Genomic DNA, 17,600 nt, shown 5'->3' with positions numbered 1-17,600 from the left:
GAGCTGGGAGCAGAGCAGGCTCACCTGCCCGGCCTGACTAACCAACGCTGAGCCCACCTGGCTGATTTACTCATTTAAGAATAGTTAATCAACATAATCTCAATTACAACAAAGAGAGACTAAAGTAAATACTACAGGCTGATATCGGCCCTGCTGATCAGTTCATCAGACAAAACATGAAGTTTCAGTATGTCACAGCACCTGGAAACCTGACCCTCTTCTCCGCCCACAGTTGGAGGTGGGATTGATCCAAATATCGATAGTACTGATACACTCATCGGTATTGGATCGATATGTTGTTTCTGTCCGCTAAGCTGACCTAACAGGCACGTCTACATTCAGGAATGCTGAAAGCCGTTGTGTTATTGCTGGACATTCAGATGTTTTCAGGATTTGTAAACTGATTTTGATTCATCCTGTAAAAGTGACGCAGCGGCTCAGACGCTGGCATTATTAAAAGTGTCGGTAACACTGGCCTGCAGCATCACTGGCACCGGGGCACAGCGCCGAGGCCCTCACCTGAACGCCTTTGGCCAATGGCAGCAGGCTGACTCGGTGACTGACAGAAGTTGGCTTTACAGTTGCCTGGCAACAGCCACAGGATGCTGTCAACACGTGTGCTTTTCAAAACAAAGGCAGAGTTATGTAGAGTCCAGAGTGAGGAGCAGGTGTGTGTTTGTGTGTGTGTGTGAGAGAGAGAGAGAGCGAACGGGTGTGTTACTGTGTGTGTGTGTGTGAGAGAGAGAGGGTGTGTTACTGTGTGTGTGTGTGTGTGTGTGTGAGAGAGAGAGAGTGTGTTACTGTGTGTGTGTGAGAGAGAGAGTGTATTACTGTGTGTGTGTGTTGCTGTGTGTGAGAGAGAGAGCAGCAGGGTCCGAGCAAATGACGTCACACAGGTTAAGGCTCCCCTCCGGGGGCCGCGTCTGCGTCCCGGGCCTCATGTTTGTCCCTGTGTGGGCGCTCAGGTACGCCGACCCTGACGCTCGCTGTCCGCGCACGTGTGGCGTGCGGGTGAGCAGAGGCGCCCCCTGCAGGCGCGCTCCCGCGCCGCTGCTCCTCCTCCCGCTATACTCTCCGCCCGGCTCCGCGGCTCCTCATTCAGTGGAAGATGGCGGACTGCGCGGCGCTGCTGGATGAGGAGCTGTCGTCCTTCGTCTTCAGTTACCTGACAGAGAGCTCGCGCAGCCAGGTGAGAGACCGTCCGTGCACATGAAGCTCTGCGGACCGGGGCGCGTGAAGGGAGCCTGCGGCGGCATCCCGACCCGGTCTGCACGCGCGTGGGTCCGTGTGTGTGTGTGTGTGTGTGTGTGTGTGTGTGTGTGTGACTTTGACGCAGTGTTGGAGGAAGTTTTCTTGTCGGCGCGCAGACCGGGACACGTGTTGTGTCCTCACGCATGGACTGTTTGTCATATTCGGGATTAAAACTGGTGTGTGTGTGTGTATGTGTGTGCGTCCCGCTCCGGTCTGCCGGTCCCGGTGCCGGTTCCGGTGCTGGTGCTGTGAGTACGGAGGGGCGCGCGGCTCCGCTCAGGTGAACTCGGAGCGTTTTGTAAGCTTTGCGTAACCGCGCGTTACAAAACGTTTGTTTGGGTCACGTGGTGTTTGTCTCCGTTAAACCGGTGTGTGTGTGTGTGTGTGGGGGGGGGGGCGGGGGTCACCGGTGAATCGGGGTGAGGATGATGATGATGATGGTGATGATGCTTGCAGTGGACCCGCGTGTATCCGAGCAGCCTCGTGCTGTGCGCGGAGGGAACTCTGCGCGTGCACGCCCCTGAAATGAAAAATTCTCACGCGACACCGGAACTTATCGGCCTTGATCTCCATCTGCTGCGCGCGGGGCACACGCGCAAACCATTCCGTCTGTCCTTATGCGCGTGCGTGTGTGAGTGGAGATGATCGGGCTGACCGCGAGGGTGGGGGGTGGATTTGTCACAGCTGATTGGCAGCTTAAGCACGTTACTGTGTGTGTGTGTGTGTGTGTGTGTGTGTGTATACAGGGGAGACTGTGGACTATTTATACACTTACATGTACTTTTACACACACTGTAACACACACACTGTAACGCACACACACACACACTGTACAGTACGTTACACACACACAGCCTGGGGCAACCCTCACACACATCATAGTAAATATAATCCCACACATGTGTGTACTGGTGTGTGAGTGTCCATGCTGTGTATATGACATGTTTACGTGTGTGTGCGTGTGTGTGTGTGCAGAGTGTGCAGAGTGTGTGTACCAGCTGTCTCCAGCTGGTACACACACTCTGCGGTCTTGAGCTGTGTTGTTGTGAGCAGCCACACGTCTCTGATGCTTCTGAGCGTGTGCGGCTGAACTGAGAGTGAAACGTGCGATCAGAACATGAACAAGTTTGCTCTGAAACAAAATGGAGTCGGAGCTTGGCGTGGAGCGGCGGGGACAGCGATGTGGACGTGTGTCCTGCGAGGCTGGGCTGCAGAGTCCTTGGAGATAAAGAGCAAACGAACCAATCGGGTGGTTGTTGCTATCCCAGCGCAGGTCCTGTACAGAGTGATAAGGTGCCAGTGCTCTGAGGTGCATGAACGTGTTAATATTTACTGAGGTTATTGGAGCAGGCTGCTCGCTCTCTCTCACTGTGTGTGGATGGCTCTCGCCCCTGCTGGCTGCTCATTGTAATACTACTCTCTCCTCGTGACCGGAGTTACAGAACAGGCCCACTGCAGTCATGTGAGCTGTAGTGGAGAGAGGGAGGGAGGGAGGAGGAGAGGGGGCGTCACCGTGACGTAGGCGAGTGCTAGCACCGCCTCCTCCCCTCCTCCACCTCCTCGTGCTTCTCTTCTTTTCTTTTCATACTCAAGCTTGTCATTTCCTTTTCCTGTCGCTTGTCTTAGACCTGCTCCCTGCCTGCTGCAGCCTCTGTGTGTGCTGTTTCACTAACTCTGACTGCTGCACAGCATTTCAGGAGAATCTCCCCAGTTTGCTTTGAGTTCTTGATGAGCAAAGCAGCAGACGGCTCAGTGTTTGAAAGGTCAGGGCTGATGCCGTCCTTCAGTGTTTCCTCCCAGCGAGCGACGTGCAGACAGGTCGCTCTCAGCTGGAGAAACGTTCACTGCAAAATGTGATTTTTGATCAAACGGAGTCAGCTGACGTGTGCTGGGAGATCGCAGCGAGCAGCATGTTCAGAGCTTAAATGAACTTCGGACACCCGGGCCAGCCAGCTGACCCCAATCGCAGGGGCTGCGGGTGAGTCGGTGCTGAGCGCCATCAGGCTGCCGGCTGGATCAGGTGTGTAAAACAAGCAGCTGACTGCAGCTGGACTCTGGGCAGGGCCGACTCGAGGACACTCACCGTGTTTCACTGTAGCTGGCCAACGATTAGCTCGGCTCAGCGACTGTGCGTTCAGTGACCCCGCAGCCACAGAGAGTCATGTGTGTCGGCTGATGGCAGGAAACGGGGGGACACATAGGCGGACGTTCCCGTCTTCGCTGCATGTGCCATGAGGTCACGTAACACTGAAGTGGCTGCACCTGTTTGTGGGCATCGTAAAAACCGTTCTGTGCTCCTGAAATAAATCCTGAAGCATGCAGAGAAGTCTGAACGCGCTCAGTTTAGGGTTGGAGCAGACCTGCCCCACCAGCCTCACCGCTGTGTCTGCGCTGGGTGAGGCGCTCCACTCAGACTCTAGATATTTGAAGCTCGAGGACGCTGAGCATCAGGACGTCCTCTCAGGTACCAACCAGCAGCACGCTCGTGGCTGACCTGGTGCTGTGCAGGGAGCAGCTCAGATAGTCTCAGCTGAAGTTTGGACTGTTCTTGGTGTGAAGGCTTTCAAATGTGTGGTTAGCATCATGAAAAGGATCGGTGGCTGCTCACAGCTGAGTTTAAAAAGGCCCCACGGCCCACGCACACTTTCTCCCTCTGTGAGGCACTCGTGGCCTCCTCTGGGCCCAAAGCCACATGAGAGCTGTGATGAAGCTGAAAATCGCTCTGTGCTGTTTATAGTGTTCATTTCATGGAGATGTAGCTCATCGCCACCATGCCTCTGAGTGTGTGTGTGTGTGTGTGTGTGTGTGTGTGTGTGGCGTCAGTGCACAAACAGCTGACAGGAGCAGTGATGAAGGGTGGAGATCATGAGAACCAGAGCGAGTGTGTTCCTCCTGTGATGCTCGGCCTGCCCGACATAAACCACGTCAGTCTGCAGGTGGACTCTTGACAGAGGTGAGCTTTGAAGTTCCAGGGCAGCGATGGATGCAGGCATCACCGCCAGAAGCAGACGGGATCTGCAGCCTTTGCTCTCTCTTAAGGTTTTCTCCATTTCTCCTGGCCATTCTCCTTCTCTTATCTGTCTGTGGGAGTCGTGATGTGCAGTGCTGCAGTGCAGTGTGTTCAGCTTGCAGCCCTGCAGTGACTCACCTGTCACACACACACACGCACAGAGGCAGTTTTAGATGCAACGTGTGTCCAGAACCGATGTGTGTGCTTACCATGCTGCTAATATACACTGCAGTAACTCGGTGTGGCTATAGGAACACCTGCCAGACCGAGCTTAGGGCACAGGAAACCAGCGGTTAGAGGGCGGGTTCCGACCCAGTCAGAGCAGACCTGCTGATGGTGGTGTGGGTCGTGGTGTGTGTGTGTGTGTGTGTGTGTGTGTGTATGCGCGAGCGCTGCAGGTGAGCGGTCTCTCTGTAATGAATGAATCAGCGTCACAGATGAGATTTTGGTGATTTGTTTAATGCTGCGTTAGCCTCACCTGAGTGTTCAGGTGCTCTGATCCTCATGGTCATTCAATGGTGTCACATATTCCTGCAGATAATCAGCACTGACCTCCAGATCTGGGCGAGCGTACCTCCTCATAATGTGCCGTTTTGTGTTTCAGCTCTGGACTAGCTGAGGCAGTGTCACCTTTAGCCCAGTTTCCATAAACGGGGCTAGCAGAGGCTTACTGACCTCATAGCTGCTCAGAGCTTCTTTGTTAACCACTCGAGCCCGCTGCCTTCGTGTGCACCGTTTTCCTCCTGAAGCTGTGGCTGACGAGCCATAGGTCGTGCTGTGGGTTGTTTTGGTCACTTTGAGCTCTCCGGAGGATCTCGTAGTGGAATAAATGTGTCAGTGATTCTCTCTCACATGCACATGTCCAGCATGTAAATCTGTTCATTGGGGCCACGTTCCAGGTTGTTGCTTTAATGCAGATGATCTGTCTTACAGGCTGTGCCATAGCTCACACTTCTGTTTTTCTGGCTCCTTCAGAGCTTCAGCTCCAATCACTCCATTTAAATCATCACAACCCATCAAAAGGGGTAACCACGGCGCTGCAGCAGGTCGAGCAGGGATGTCCTTTGGTACTGGAGCTTTGGTCTGACTTCTAGTTTGAACCAGTTTTGGCTTCACTCTGTCACTTCAGAGTCAGCTGATGCTGATGCTGAGTGTAACTGTGAATGAGGCGAGCTGAATTATGGGCACACAGGACCCTGGTGTCATTATGAGGTGTGAGCGGGGCAGGTTTGCGGGTCTTTGGCTGTGAAGTTGTGTGCTTGTGGTGGCGGCGGGGGTCCTGCGGCGTGCAGGAAGGAAGAGGATGTTCCACAGCTGTTCGTTGGTTCTGTGAGCCGTGCGGTCTACAGTCGGCATGATGTGGTGTTGTGGTCCTTACTTAATGCCAGGAATAGGACGTTTCCTGTGGTAAATGGTAAATGGCCTGTATTTGTATAGCGCTTTACTAGTCCCCAAAGCGCTTTACACATCCAGTCATCCACCCATTCACGCACACATTCACACACTTATGATGGCCACCCTGGGGCGCACTGACAGAGGCGAGGCTGCCGGACACTGGCGCCACCGGGCCCTCTGACCACCACCAGTAGGCAACGGGTGAAGTGTCTTGCCCAAGGACACAACCGGGGCTCGAACAAGCAATCTTCCGATTACAAGGCGAACTCCCAACTCTTGAGCCACGATCGCCCCTGGTAAAGTAAGGCGTGTGTATGTCTTTCCTCTGACTTCCTCGTAACATCAGAGGTTTTATCCAAACTTTTCCGAGTGTGGATGCTTCCACATGAACGTCCTTATCTAACCTGTACAGGTGATTTGTATTCTTCCCAGGGACCCGGTGTCGGGATTGATAGTGTCAACATGAGTGTGAGGCTGGTTGTCTTTGTGCACATGCTCCTGCTGTGGCTTTGTGTAGCAGGCTGATAGGAAGGTGAAGCAGAGGGAATCCAGCCTCCAGCTCAGGTCTGCGGAGGGAAACATGGAGACCCGTTACCTGATTTATCACGGGGGGGGGGCAGTTAGGTGACGAGCAGTTAGGTGACGAGCGCAGTGTGAAGCCTGCTCTCTGTACAGGAGGAAGCATGTGACACATTTAGGAGATTCAGGGTGGAGCAGGTTCTGCTGCTGCGCCGAGTGGACCTTCATGCGGTGCGAGCCCTGCAGAGGCTTTGACGATGCTCGAGTTTGAGTTTGAGCTCAGACTTGTGGTGGGTGAGGCTCTGCCTGTGAAATGTGTCTGCTGCTGATCGGTTAGGCCTGGCCGCCTCTCTCTCTCGTTGTCACGCTGCCAATGTTTTGGCTGGGCTGGCGTCGACTCGGAGGTATGGAGCTGTAAAGATGTCTGCGATGGGAGGACACAAACATCAGCTGCACCCTGGTACCCGAGTGTCGCTTCGTCCTGTAATCCAGCAGGATTACTGGATGAGATTACGACTCATGCTCCGTGAGTGAAGGATTACAAGGTCGTTTCAGGGGTGAAGCCTCGCGGTGCAGTCCTGAAACAGGTCTTCTCCTGGGTTCAAGCATCACCGCGCTCACACTTTCACGCACATGCGAGGAGGCTCCGCGAGTGTCAGAGAAGAAGAGCAGAGGGCTTCAAACACTGCACTACACCTGTATTCATACCTGAGCCAACATGTCATCTGAAGCATGATCAGCGCTTCTTTAATTCTGAGCGTCTGGACCGAGTTAAAGCTGCGCCTCCTCGCTGTCACTTGTGTCGTAGTGCTCGCAGTAATAACTTTTGGCACACCTGGACTTGCCTCGGCACACCTTTTTCCAGCCGGCGGGCAGCTGCGTATGATGGAAAGTTTCAAGTATTCTGTGCCGAGGCGCGCCTCAGGGTATGCCACAGTCTCACCTGTACACACCTGTATTCATACCTGTGCAAGACGGCCTGTCAGACGTTCTCCTTGTAGCAGAAGACATTCAGGGCGCACGGCAGCATTCGGCTCCGTCCAATCACACGTGTCTGCATCCAGTGCTCACTCCTCCTCACCGTGAACCACGCTGTAGCACTGCCAACACCCAGCAGCTGCTCCACCTTACTGAACCTTCTCAGGGGATAAAAGTCACCTCAGTGCTGCTAACAAGTACCTACAAAATACTGCAGTAGTTCTGCAGCGGCATAGTATAAATGTAACACACTACTGCAAATCACACTGCAGCACACAAAGTACAACTAATTCTAATTACTACAAGTACTGGCAACAGTACAGTAAACAGCAGGATCAAGAGTACTCCACTGAGTAGTAGAAGCTTTAGAAGCTGTATTCTAGTAGTAGTAGTAGTAGTAGTAGTACTATAAGTACTTGTTTGGTGTAGCTGTTGTAAAGTGTGAAGCACTGGTTTGTGTTGTTTTGGTGAGACACACGGCAGCAGGAGGCCGAGTACTCATGTGCTTGTAGTAATTGTAGTAAGCAGGAGGCTGATAGTACTGTCACTAGTAGTAGTAGTAGTTTTTGTAGTAATAATCATCTGACTGCTAAGCAGATTTGATGGTTTTATGAGCTGAGCACACACAGTTTATAGTATCAACAGAAGGACGGCTGGGTCCTCTATCTCCACGTAGGCTGTGTGTGTGTGTGTGTGAGACAACTCTCAAGGGCACTGGTGTAAATGAGAGAAAAGGTTAAAGGAAATTTCCATGCCATGGTGTAAACGAGCACGGAGTGGAGAGCTCACACACACACACACACACACACACACACGCTTGCATGGCATATAGCCGTAGTAACCATGTGCCAGGGGAAGGCGTGCTCAGGCTGGTGTGAACATGCACACTGTTTATCAGCTCAGTTACTGAGGAACTCAAGCCATCACAGTCAGCACACAGATATGGTTCAGTACACACACACACACACACACACACACACACACTTACTTTGGTGCCTTTTATCTAAGAAGGAAACAACAATTAAAAATAACTATAAAAGGACTAGGTTTTAAAGTGGAGTAATAGAGAGGAATATACGTGTGTGTGTGTGTACGTGTTATAAATAGGTTTGTTGCGACAGATGCGTGTCCTTGCTGTCACCTCACAGGACAGATATCAGCCTCATTCAGAGCCGTCAGCTCGACTTCCTGTGAGTACGACCTCGCAGATGCCGGCTCGCTGCCCGATGCAGGAACTCATCACCAACTAGGAACACGGCGCTCTGGCAGAGTCCAGATGTGATGCAGCTGTGACGCAGTCTCACCATAGTGTGATGTAACATAATAGGTCATAAACACCCGAATGTGCTGCTGCTTTCACTGAAGGGCTCAGGAGAGTCTGCAGCTTAGTGATGGAAACTTTAGACGTGTGTGTGTGTGTGTGTGTGTGTGAGTCATGTCTGTGGGTTGTAAGTAAGCAGGCTCTTACCTGCATGCGGAAAGAGAGAGAGAGGTGGGTGAGGCCTTCAGTGTCCTTTGGGATGCAAAGACACACATGCGTATAGGCATGTGTGTCATACACTCATGATAGCATGCATGTGTAACGTGTGAGCACATGCTCCCAGTAAAACAGGATTGTTTTTCACATGGAAACGTTCCAGTCTCTTCTCCTTCGTACTTCGTGTTCTGCTCACATTTACACCCCAACATGCTCCCTCCTTTCCTAACTCCTAACCCCCTCCCTCCTCACCACTCCTCTCTCCCTGCCTCTCTCACTGACCCACTTCCTGAAGGCTGCTCAGGCTTGCGTGACCGCAGAGCTTAGTGCTCCAGTACTATGTTACACACACGCACACACACACGCACACACACACTGCAGAGTGAGGAGCAGCTGACTCAGTAATAGCTGTCACTGATCGTGATTAAAATCAATAAAGTATCGGTAACACGTGTAAGCGATTTTGTTACATGTTTATATTGAGAGTTTGTGGTGACATCATTACTGCCACAGTTGACACATACAAAGTGGCGCCATGCCTAAGCTGCAGTCTGTACCTGAAACCTTTGTGAGTCTTGCACAATCTGGCAGGCGTGCTATTGGCACAAGCCTGGTTATTGGTATGATGCAATGGAGTAATGGGCCACATTCCTATTTGTCTGAATATGTGTCGAAACACGCGTGTGCGAGCAGCTGAGCGTGTCTTCGTGTCCTGAGTTTACTCAGCTGGGTTTACCTGAGCCAGGCTCTGATCAGGTGGTCAGAGTTTGGAGGCTGATTTTATTTTTGGATTTGTGCAGCCGGAAACTGAAACGTGCACATTATTACTCCTGTGAGAATGCCGTTAGCCTCCTGATCTAAAAACACATAAATCAGTCACAGTGGGCTAAATCTGATTCTGTTGTTTTGAATGAAGTCACACATGTATCACCATTGCGACCGTGGGAGTTGGACATGAAGCTGTGTGTGTGTGTGTGGTGATGCTGATCATTCGTCCTGATGCTGAATGGGCCCGGTCAGCCCCTCGGGCTCTCGGTGGCGATTGGCTTGTGCACATGAATAAACGTGATCTGATTGGATAACTCAGAAGTTGAAGTTTAGCAGAAACAAAACGAAGCATCACGCAACGCCACAGTGAACGCTCATCCTGACACTGATCACCTGGACTTCTGGAGTGCAAGTGGAGCAGGGCAGGCTGGTGCCTCCTGGGTGGAGCTATTGTGCTTTGACGCTGGTTTCCTGCTCGGCCGTGTTGGAGGGTCTTTGCTGAGGCTGAGGGGTGGAGTTTTTGAATGTTGGCTGGACATGTTCTCTGTGTGCTCATTGGTGGATTATCTGCAGAGCACACCTGTCCCTCCAGTCGCTGCGCATCTTTCACTCCTGTTTGTCTCGCAGCAGCTTCTCTTCATATGAACACTTTTCTTTTTCTTCCTCGTGCTCCGCTGCCTTTCATTGTTTCCTCTCTTTCCTGTGTCCCACTTCCACACACACTCTCTCACCATGACACATACGTGTTTGTGTGTGTGTGTGTGCGCGTGATGGATGTTTGGTCAATCAAATGTGGGATTTAGCTTGACTATATGCGCTCACAAGCACAGACACGTCACGTTTATTGCACGCTCTGTCTGCTCGTTACTGGGACACCAGAGCTGTAGTAAGGCCTGCTGCCGAGCGGGTCCCATATATGATCATTTGACCTGGTTAGTCCACAGGCTCTGCAGCACTTCTGTTTAACGGGCATCGATGAGTGGATGCTGGAGTACTGGTCTGGCCCAGTCTGGCTCTGTGCTCTTATACCACGGTCAGAGCCGGCCTTCCTGCTCTCTTTGTGCCGTGTGTGTGTTTGGGTGTTGTTATTCCCATACTGTGTGATAACGTAGTGCACCGCCTCCACCCTGTGTGTTTGTGTGTCTTGTGTTTTGTGCGGCCGTGGTCCGGTTCTTTATTCGGGCCGCCAGCAGCTGAACGAGTGTGTGAACTCCTCGGAAACCAGCGGAGAAAAGCCTTCTGGAGTTTAATGTGCTCGCCCTGCTCGCTGGCGGTGTGCCTCCTTGATTGTAGCCACCAGCGCACCAGAACCTCCACCCGTACAGATTTTAGCTGTCTTGGAAACTGCCCTTGCCTTCATTTAAGATCCCTTGCAGAAGTCCTTTCAAATCCAGGATCTGTTTCTGCATGGCTGCCTGCACGTTAGTATGCAGAGCATACAGCAGCAGCATACAGAGCTCTGAGGTGATGTAATGCTCTCTCTGGCAGCCATGTTGGAGCTGGTGAAGTGCTGGATATGTCCGACTGAGGTTGAGGAGGCACTGGTGGGGGGGTATGCAATGACTCCAGGTGGTATAGTTGTCACTGAGCCGTAGCTCAGGTGGAACCTCGGTTGTTTCTCTGTAAAAACTCTGTGATAGACTGCAGGGGGTCACAGTGTGGAGTGGGATGTTTAAACAGCCGCAGAGAAAAGTACAGGTTTGCCAGATGATTCCAGCACCCTGTATGAGTGAATGGTCCTGTCAGCCATGATGCTGAATCCAAGTATTCATTTATTTAGAGACAGGCCTGGTATTTTCATAGCATTTCCATGCAGGGATTTCTCCTCTTGGGGGGGGGGGGGGCTTCTGGGAGGTTGGCGACACGGCCCTGGAGTTCTCTCTGAACTCTGAGGCTTCCAACAAGGGTGACGCTAAACTGCCTAGAACTGTGTGTGTAACACAGCAACTCGCCAGCTGTCAATCAATCCCTGCATTAGTACTAGGAGTACTTACTGCAGTACTGCAGTAAGTACTCCTGCTGTGTATGATTGACTGGAGGCAGATCTGCTCCCGTACTCTGGTACAGAGACTGCAGGGATGACTAACGCTTGCATAAGAACATCCTACACACACTCACACACTGACACACAAACACACACTCACACATCAAACACCCACAAATGTGCAGATTCACAGAGTGACACGCCGGACAGCCACAGTCCATCCCGCCGGGTAAAGTGTGCGTTTCCGCGGGTGACGGTGAGATTTATATGTGTGTGTGTGTGTATAAAACAGAGGAATCAGGGTAGTGTAGTAATAGTGTGAGCTGGTGGCGTGAAGGTCGCTCTGCCACTATGAACATCACACACACACACACACACACACACACACACACACACACACACACACACACACAGACAGAGGTAGCTCTGAAAGTGCTGCCGTAAATAAGACGGGGGCTGGACAGGTGTGTGTTTGTGTGAAGGCCAGGTGACGGGTGTCTGCAGACACTCTGACAGTCTGTTTTCCACAGCGTCTGTTTGAACCGTCGTGAATAATTTTCCCTCATACGAACAATGCAATCTCAGTTTGGTGCACAAGCAGCTCATTAGTGATGTCAGTAACCATGACATCACCCTTACGTTTGTGACGTCTCCTTTTGCAGCTTTGATTTGAGCTTTTTGGATAGCATGATGTTACTTTTTTAAGAGACCACATTTGAATGACAGTTATCAGCTAAGCCATCATCAGATAACATGAACAGTCTTCAGGTCAGGTGAAGCCATCCACCTGTCAGTCAAAGAGGCCATGCCCCTAATACTTGAAATGCATACAGCCGTTATAAATGGGGAAATTATCTATAGAGACTAAAACCGCCTGTGTGTCAGGCTGTAAACACGTTTATTTTAACATGGTAGTCTGTGGGACTGACTCACTGCTGCCTCTCCTGGACACCAGAGGAACTGCAGCCGTTGGTGCTTCAGGTTTAGAATGTTGTTGAACAAGAGTATTATATTTAAATATGAATTTAATTCTGCAGTGAAAAGAAAAAATCAAATGATCATTTTAAGGTCTCTGTGTGAGCTGCTGTCGTGCATCCTGCTGGGATTATCAAAGGTTCATATTTATTCTCTCCTGCTTTAATTGAATCTGTAGTTTACCTGCCGAAGGATTAAAAATACTTGTTTCATAACAGCAAAACCGATAGAGGAGACGTGACAGGAACGGATGCAGAAAAAAAATGATCTCTGTGTGTGTGTGTCAGACACAGAAAGGAAGCAGATCTTTTGATGGGACAGCTGGGAAGTTCAAAGCTCTGCAGCTTTACGTCTGATGATGAACACACACACACGTACACACTAACACACTTTCTGCTTTCTGTGCTTGGTACAGCTGCAGTGACACACACACACACACACGCACGCACACACACTTGTTGGGTCAGCCTCATAGAAGCAGGTTCACCTCTGCGGAGCCGAATTTAGAGATAAACCAGGTCAAAGGTCACAGAAAGTCTCTCTTTGGTTCTCTCTTTCTTTTCTACCTTATATGGTGCTGCTGCTGCTGCTGCTGCATGAGACCCTCCGTCACGTGCACCGTGCAGCACACCACACACACACAGGTCACAAACCAGCTTCTCTCACACACTCTGATTCTCGTTCATAACGGAAGCTACAGATGGAGGGAAGCTGTAGTGTTAGTATAGACTCTGATGTGCCCTTTAGCAAGCTGTCTAACAGCTTTATACCTGCACCAGTGGCTAATGGGTCCATGGTTAGGGTTAGGCAGGAACAAGGTCAAAGGTCGAAGCCCTGTACCTTCTGTGTGTGTGCTGAGTCAACATTAAAGCGGCCGTACGTTAATGCTTAGCTCTGTTTTTATTTTTCCTCTCTTTGCATTTCACTGTGCACGTGATGCTGCATGTACACGCTTCTGACACTGACGGATGGAGCTCGCTGCAGAGCCACATCTGCTGCTATGCTATAAACACACACAGACACACACACACGGCCTATTTATAGCTGAGCTCTTGCATGTGTGTGAGTGTATCTCTGTTCTATTTCAGCGTGGGAGCACTTGGCATGCACAAAAGACGTGCCTGAAAAGCGGCGGTTGTTTTCGTGCTTGCGAGGTCACTGTCTGACCTGCGTGTGTGTGTGTGTGTGTGCGAGAGAGATCTTATGAAACCCGATCAAAGGTGAAAAAGGTAAAGCAGCAGCAGCAGACAAATGTTCTTTCACTTTTGTGTTGCACAGCAGCATCACCATTGCACAGTGATGGTGTGAGCTGGAGGCGGAGCCAGAGGCTGTGATTGGCTGATGTGTAAATCCAGGCTGAATTTTCTGAAGTCAGAGTGTTTTAGTGTGGATGCAGTAAGCGCTGACCGCCATGCACGTGTTCATGTTGCTGCTGATCTCTGAGTGGAAGCTTGTTCCTGGCTGTTTGGTGCAGATGAGCTCTTGAAGGAGAATATGCCAGCAGCTCAACGGGCTTCAGCTCCACAGTGGAAAGTAGAATTAAGCATTCATGAAGGTACAGTGGGTTAGGGTTAAGTGGACTGGCAGTCTGTAACCCCACGACTGCTCAGCATGAGAAGGACACGCAGACCTGCCTAATCATCCACATCAGTGACTATAAACACAGCTCCTCCATCACTCTGCACTTACAGTTTATTACCATTACTTTTTTGCGGGTGGCTGTAGCTCAGGAGGTCGAGGAGTCCAATTAGAAGGTTGGTAGTTCGATCCCTGGCTGTCCCAGTCTGAGAGATACTGGACCGTGATCCGAGTGTGAGTGTTGGAAAGCACATCTGTGAGAGTCTGTGTTGGTCTGTGTGAGTCTGTGTGGATCTGTGTTTGAGTCCGGCTGCAGTAACAGGGACTGTGTGGCTCTTTCTAATACTGTGTATCGCTGTCTCAGTCTGGTCTGTGATTGGCTGATGTGTGTAAACTGAAGTAAAATGTATCACAACCAGCTGTCAGGACAGGTGAGGTCGCGAGCTGCTTTGCTGTCGATGGCGGTCTACAAATAAAAGACGGGCTCAGAGAGCCTTCAGCTGACTCCAGGCCCTCTGACATGCTCAGTGAAGTCTGCTACACCTGCGGGTGGTGCAGGGGAAGGCTACATGCTGTATTTATAGCTCCACTGTTTCCATGCTAAGCTCTTACATGTTTTACTGCATAGCAGCACACGCTGCATCCACTGACAGGGTGTCCTTCAGGCAAAGAGCTCACTGACCTTCATGATTGCTGCATATCAGCAGATATGGACAGCTGAGGGGTGGGGGTGGTGTTACTCTGGGGAAAGGGCACCACAGCTGAAATGAGTGGGGAGAGGAGAGGAGAGGAAGGAAGGAAGGCCACAGAAGAGGAAAGGAAGGTTAGAAGGAAAGAGACAGAGAGAGGAAGAGGAACTCTGCTTTTAATTCTGTAGAGAGCAGTGAAGGTCTGCCTCAGTGCACACACACACACACACACACAGTAGTTTTTTGTTCCTCTTCATCACTTCGGCCGCTTCCTTGGAGACGATTCACAGATTTGAAAGCGAAGGGAGATAATTAATAGTGTTTATGCGTGTGTGTGTGGCGACCAACTCTGCAACACTGACCGTCTCCAAGGAGATGCAGAAGGCGAGAGAAGCAGCCAATATGGCGTAGTAAACCCGAGAAGTGTCCCCCTCTCTGTGTGTGTGTGTGTGTGTGTGTGTGTGTGTGTGTGTGTGTGTGTGTGTGTGTGTGTGTGTGTGTGTGTGTGTGTGTGTGTGTGTGTGTGTGTGTGTGTGTGTGTGTAGTTCAGCCCTGTACCTGCTCGTTTGTTGCCTAGCAGCTCTGTGTTTGACCCAGGTGCGTCTAATTCATCCTTCCTCCCTTCTTTGTTTCCTTCCTTGCTCACAGCTCATGTTGATGTTACCTTTGCTTCTCCAGTTTTCCTTCATTCCGCCTCTGATTATCTGCTGTTCTTCTCTTTCTTTCATCCGTCATTCTGTTGGCACCCATTTTACTTACCTTTCCTTCTTCCTGTCCTTGCTTCCTTCTGTCCTCGCCTGTATGTGGACAGAGTGACCACGATGGTGTTGCAGGCTGAGAGTGACCCCGTCCTCCCATCCTTCCTCTTCCATTTGTCCAGTTCAGGGCGTGGTTAGGTTGGAGCCTTTCTGAACCGTCATTGGCAGAGAGGCGGGGCACCTGGACAGGTTGCAGGTCTGTTACAAGGCTAACACATAGAGACACGATTCATACTGACTCCCAAAGCCAATTAGAAGTCTACATTTGACTTAACGAGCACGTGTTTGGACTGCGTGAGGAGGCCGGTGGGTTTGAAACCAGGACCTTTTTCCTGTGAGGCGAAAGTGCCGGCGTCTGCACCACCATGCCTCCAGCTTTCGTTCAGCTCGGCTTCACACATGAACTCAGTGAATCTCGGGTGGAGGCTCATGCCGTGCATGGCCGCCCCTCCCTTAGCCTGCTTCAGCTGGACGTTTTTTCCTTCCAATGTCGCCAATTGCCTGGTCATCTGATTATTAAGACTGCTGAGTCTGGGTCTAACCCTAACCCCTACAGTATGAAGAGACTCAAGCCTGTGAGTGCTGAATAAATACACGTGGACAAGTGAGAATAATTAGCAGAACGCATCGATTGAGGATTGTTTCCTTTGTATTTGTTGTGATGTGCCGGGACAAACGGTGTGTTCCCAGCCATCTGATTTGAGACCGTGGTTTCAGACTTTACGGATTTCCTTTGAGCTTCACCTAAAGACGATTCCTTCCTGCTCTTTACGAAGCATTCCAGACATTTTTCCCTCTTGGATCTTTGTGTGTTTTTGGTTAAACAAAAGCACAAAAGGCTCCAGACTCACAACAGCACACATTAGCTCTGCTGCTTCCAGGTAACCGGCCTGTTTTATCCTGAGAAATGCAGCAAATTACTCATCAAACGGCCGACTTCTGCTTTAGCTGTCACTGTGTTTGTGTGTGTGTGTGTGTGTGTGTGTGTGTGTGTGTGTGTGTGTGTGTGTGTGTGTGTGTGTGGTGAGAGAGTTGAAGGTTTGTGTTGGCGGCCGGCCAGCGGTGGGAATTACAGGTTATTTGTCAGAATAATGTTGTTGGCTGACTGCAGGAGTGTGTGAAGCCCCGTGGCTTTGGATCGTATATTTGGAGCTTTGGTAATTATGAGTGTGTGTGTGTGTGTGTGTTTACATCACAGTGGCAGGAAGATGAACGTGCATGATGAATGTTGTCAGCTCTGTGTTTGCAGCAGATCGTCTACTCCTGAAAGGTGAAAGGTCATCACTATGAAGCTCAGCGGACTGACCCTGTGTGTGTGTGTGTGTGTGTGTGTGTGTGTGTGTGTGTGTGTGTGTGTGTGTGTGTGTGTGTGCGCGCGCTTGCTCCTGAACATTACGTTACCACACACTTCACATAATAAACTGATAAGCTGCATCTTTGTCATTGCGATTAAAACACTGACAGACGATGGCGCCCTCTGATGCAGATTTGACGTTGACCTCGAGCTTTAATCCTGGAGCCATTGCTTAGAGTCCCCCCCCCCCACACACAACCTTTTTTGGTGTTAAAGCTGCAAATCTCCCACCTCACCCAAACAAGGTCTGGGTGTAATCCCGTCGTACTGATGGGTCGATGCATTCTGGGATATCGGTAAAGGACGGCGCCTGCACAGAGGTGATAGCTGCAGGTCGCTCCCATTAGCTCAGTTTGGTCGTATTTGTTAAATCAGATGTGGAAGCCAGGCTGAGTTTAAACCTGATTTCAGTGGGTCACATGATGAGTGCGGAAGATATTGTGGTGTTTGTGAGGCAGACTGAGAAAGGGAACTGGAATCCTTACATCTACTGGCTTCACTGGTCTGTAACCCAAGATATAAATTACCCAGACTCTGAGGAGGTTTGAGCACTGACACTGCAGCTGCGACGCTCTAAGAATGCAACGATACCAGTGAGAGCCCCGAACACCGTCTTTATGATGCAGCGTGATTACTCTGGATTTCCTCTCTTGTGTAGTGCGAGTCGGTCCTGATTGGTCGGTGGCACCACATTTACAACATTTAAAGTCTGAATCCACCAAACAGAGTCTGAGTCGGTGATATTCAGGTCCAGCTTCTGCCGGCCAATCACGCGGCTTGCTGAGAGCAATGTTGCTGGGAAAAGTCACTGATTTGTTGTTGCCTTGTGAGCAGATGGCTCGGCCGTCTGTCTCCAAGTTAGCA

The 17,600-nt window shown here is 50.8% G+C and overlaps 1 protein-coding gene across 1 annotated transcript in view; it reads left to right on the top strand.

Annotated features, from left to right (window-relative positions):
* The first annotated feature begins 851 nt into the window (after positions 1-851).
* Positions 852-17,600, top strand: part of ppargc1b (peroxisome proliferator-activated receptor gamma, coactivator 1 beta) — a 51,735-nt gene continuing 34,986 nt past the window's right edge. Inside the window, exon 1 of the mRNA XM_031726001.2 lies at positions 852-1,189. Coding sequence (XP_031581861.1) covers positions 1,109-1,189 — 81 coding nt within the window. The 5' untranslated portion in view covers positions 852-1,108. The remainder of the gene's footprint in view (positions 1,190-17,600) is intronic.

The sequence above is a fragment of the Oreochromis aureus genome, linkage group 2, assembly GCF_013358895.1.
Source record: "Oreochromis aureus strain Israel breed Guangdong linkage group 2, ZZ_aureus, whole genome shotgun sequence".
NCBI lineage: Eukaryota > Metazoa > Chordata > Actinopteri > Cichliformes > Cichlidae > Oreochromis > Oreochromis aureus.
The sequence above is the reverse complement of the archived record's forward strand: the minus strand, read 5'-3'. Positions and strand labels throughout refer to the sequence as shown.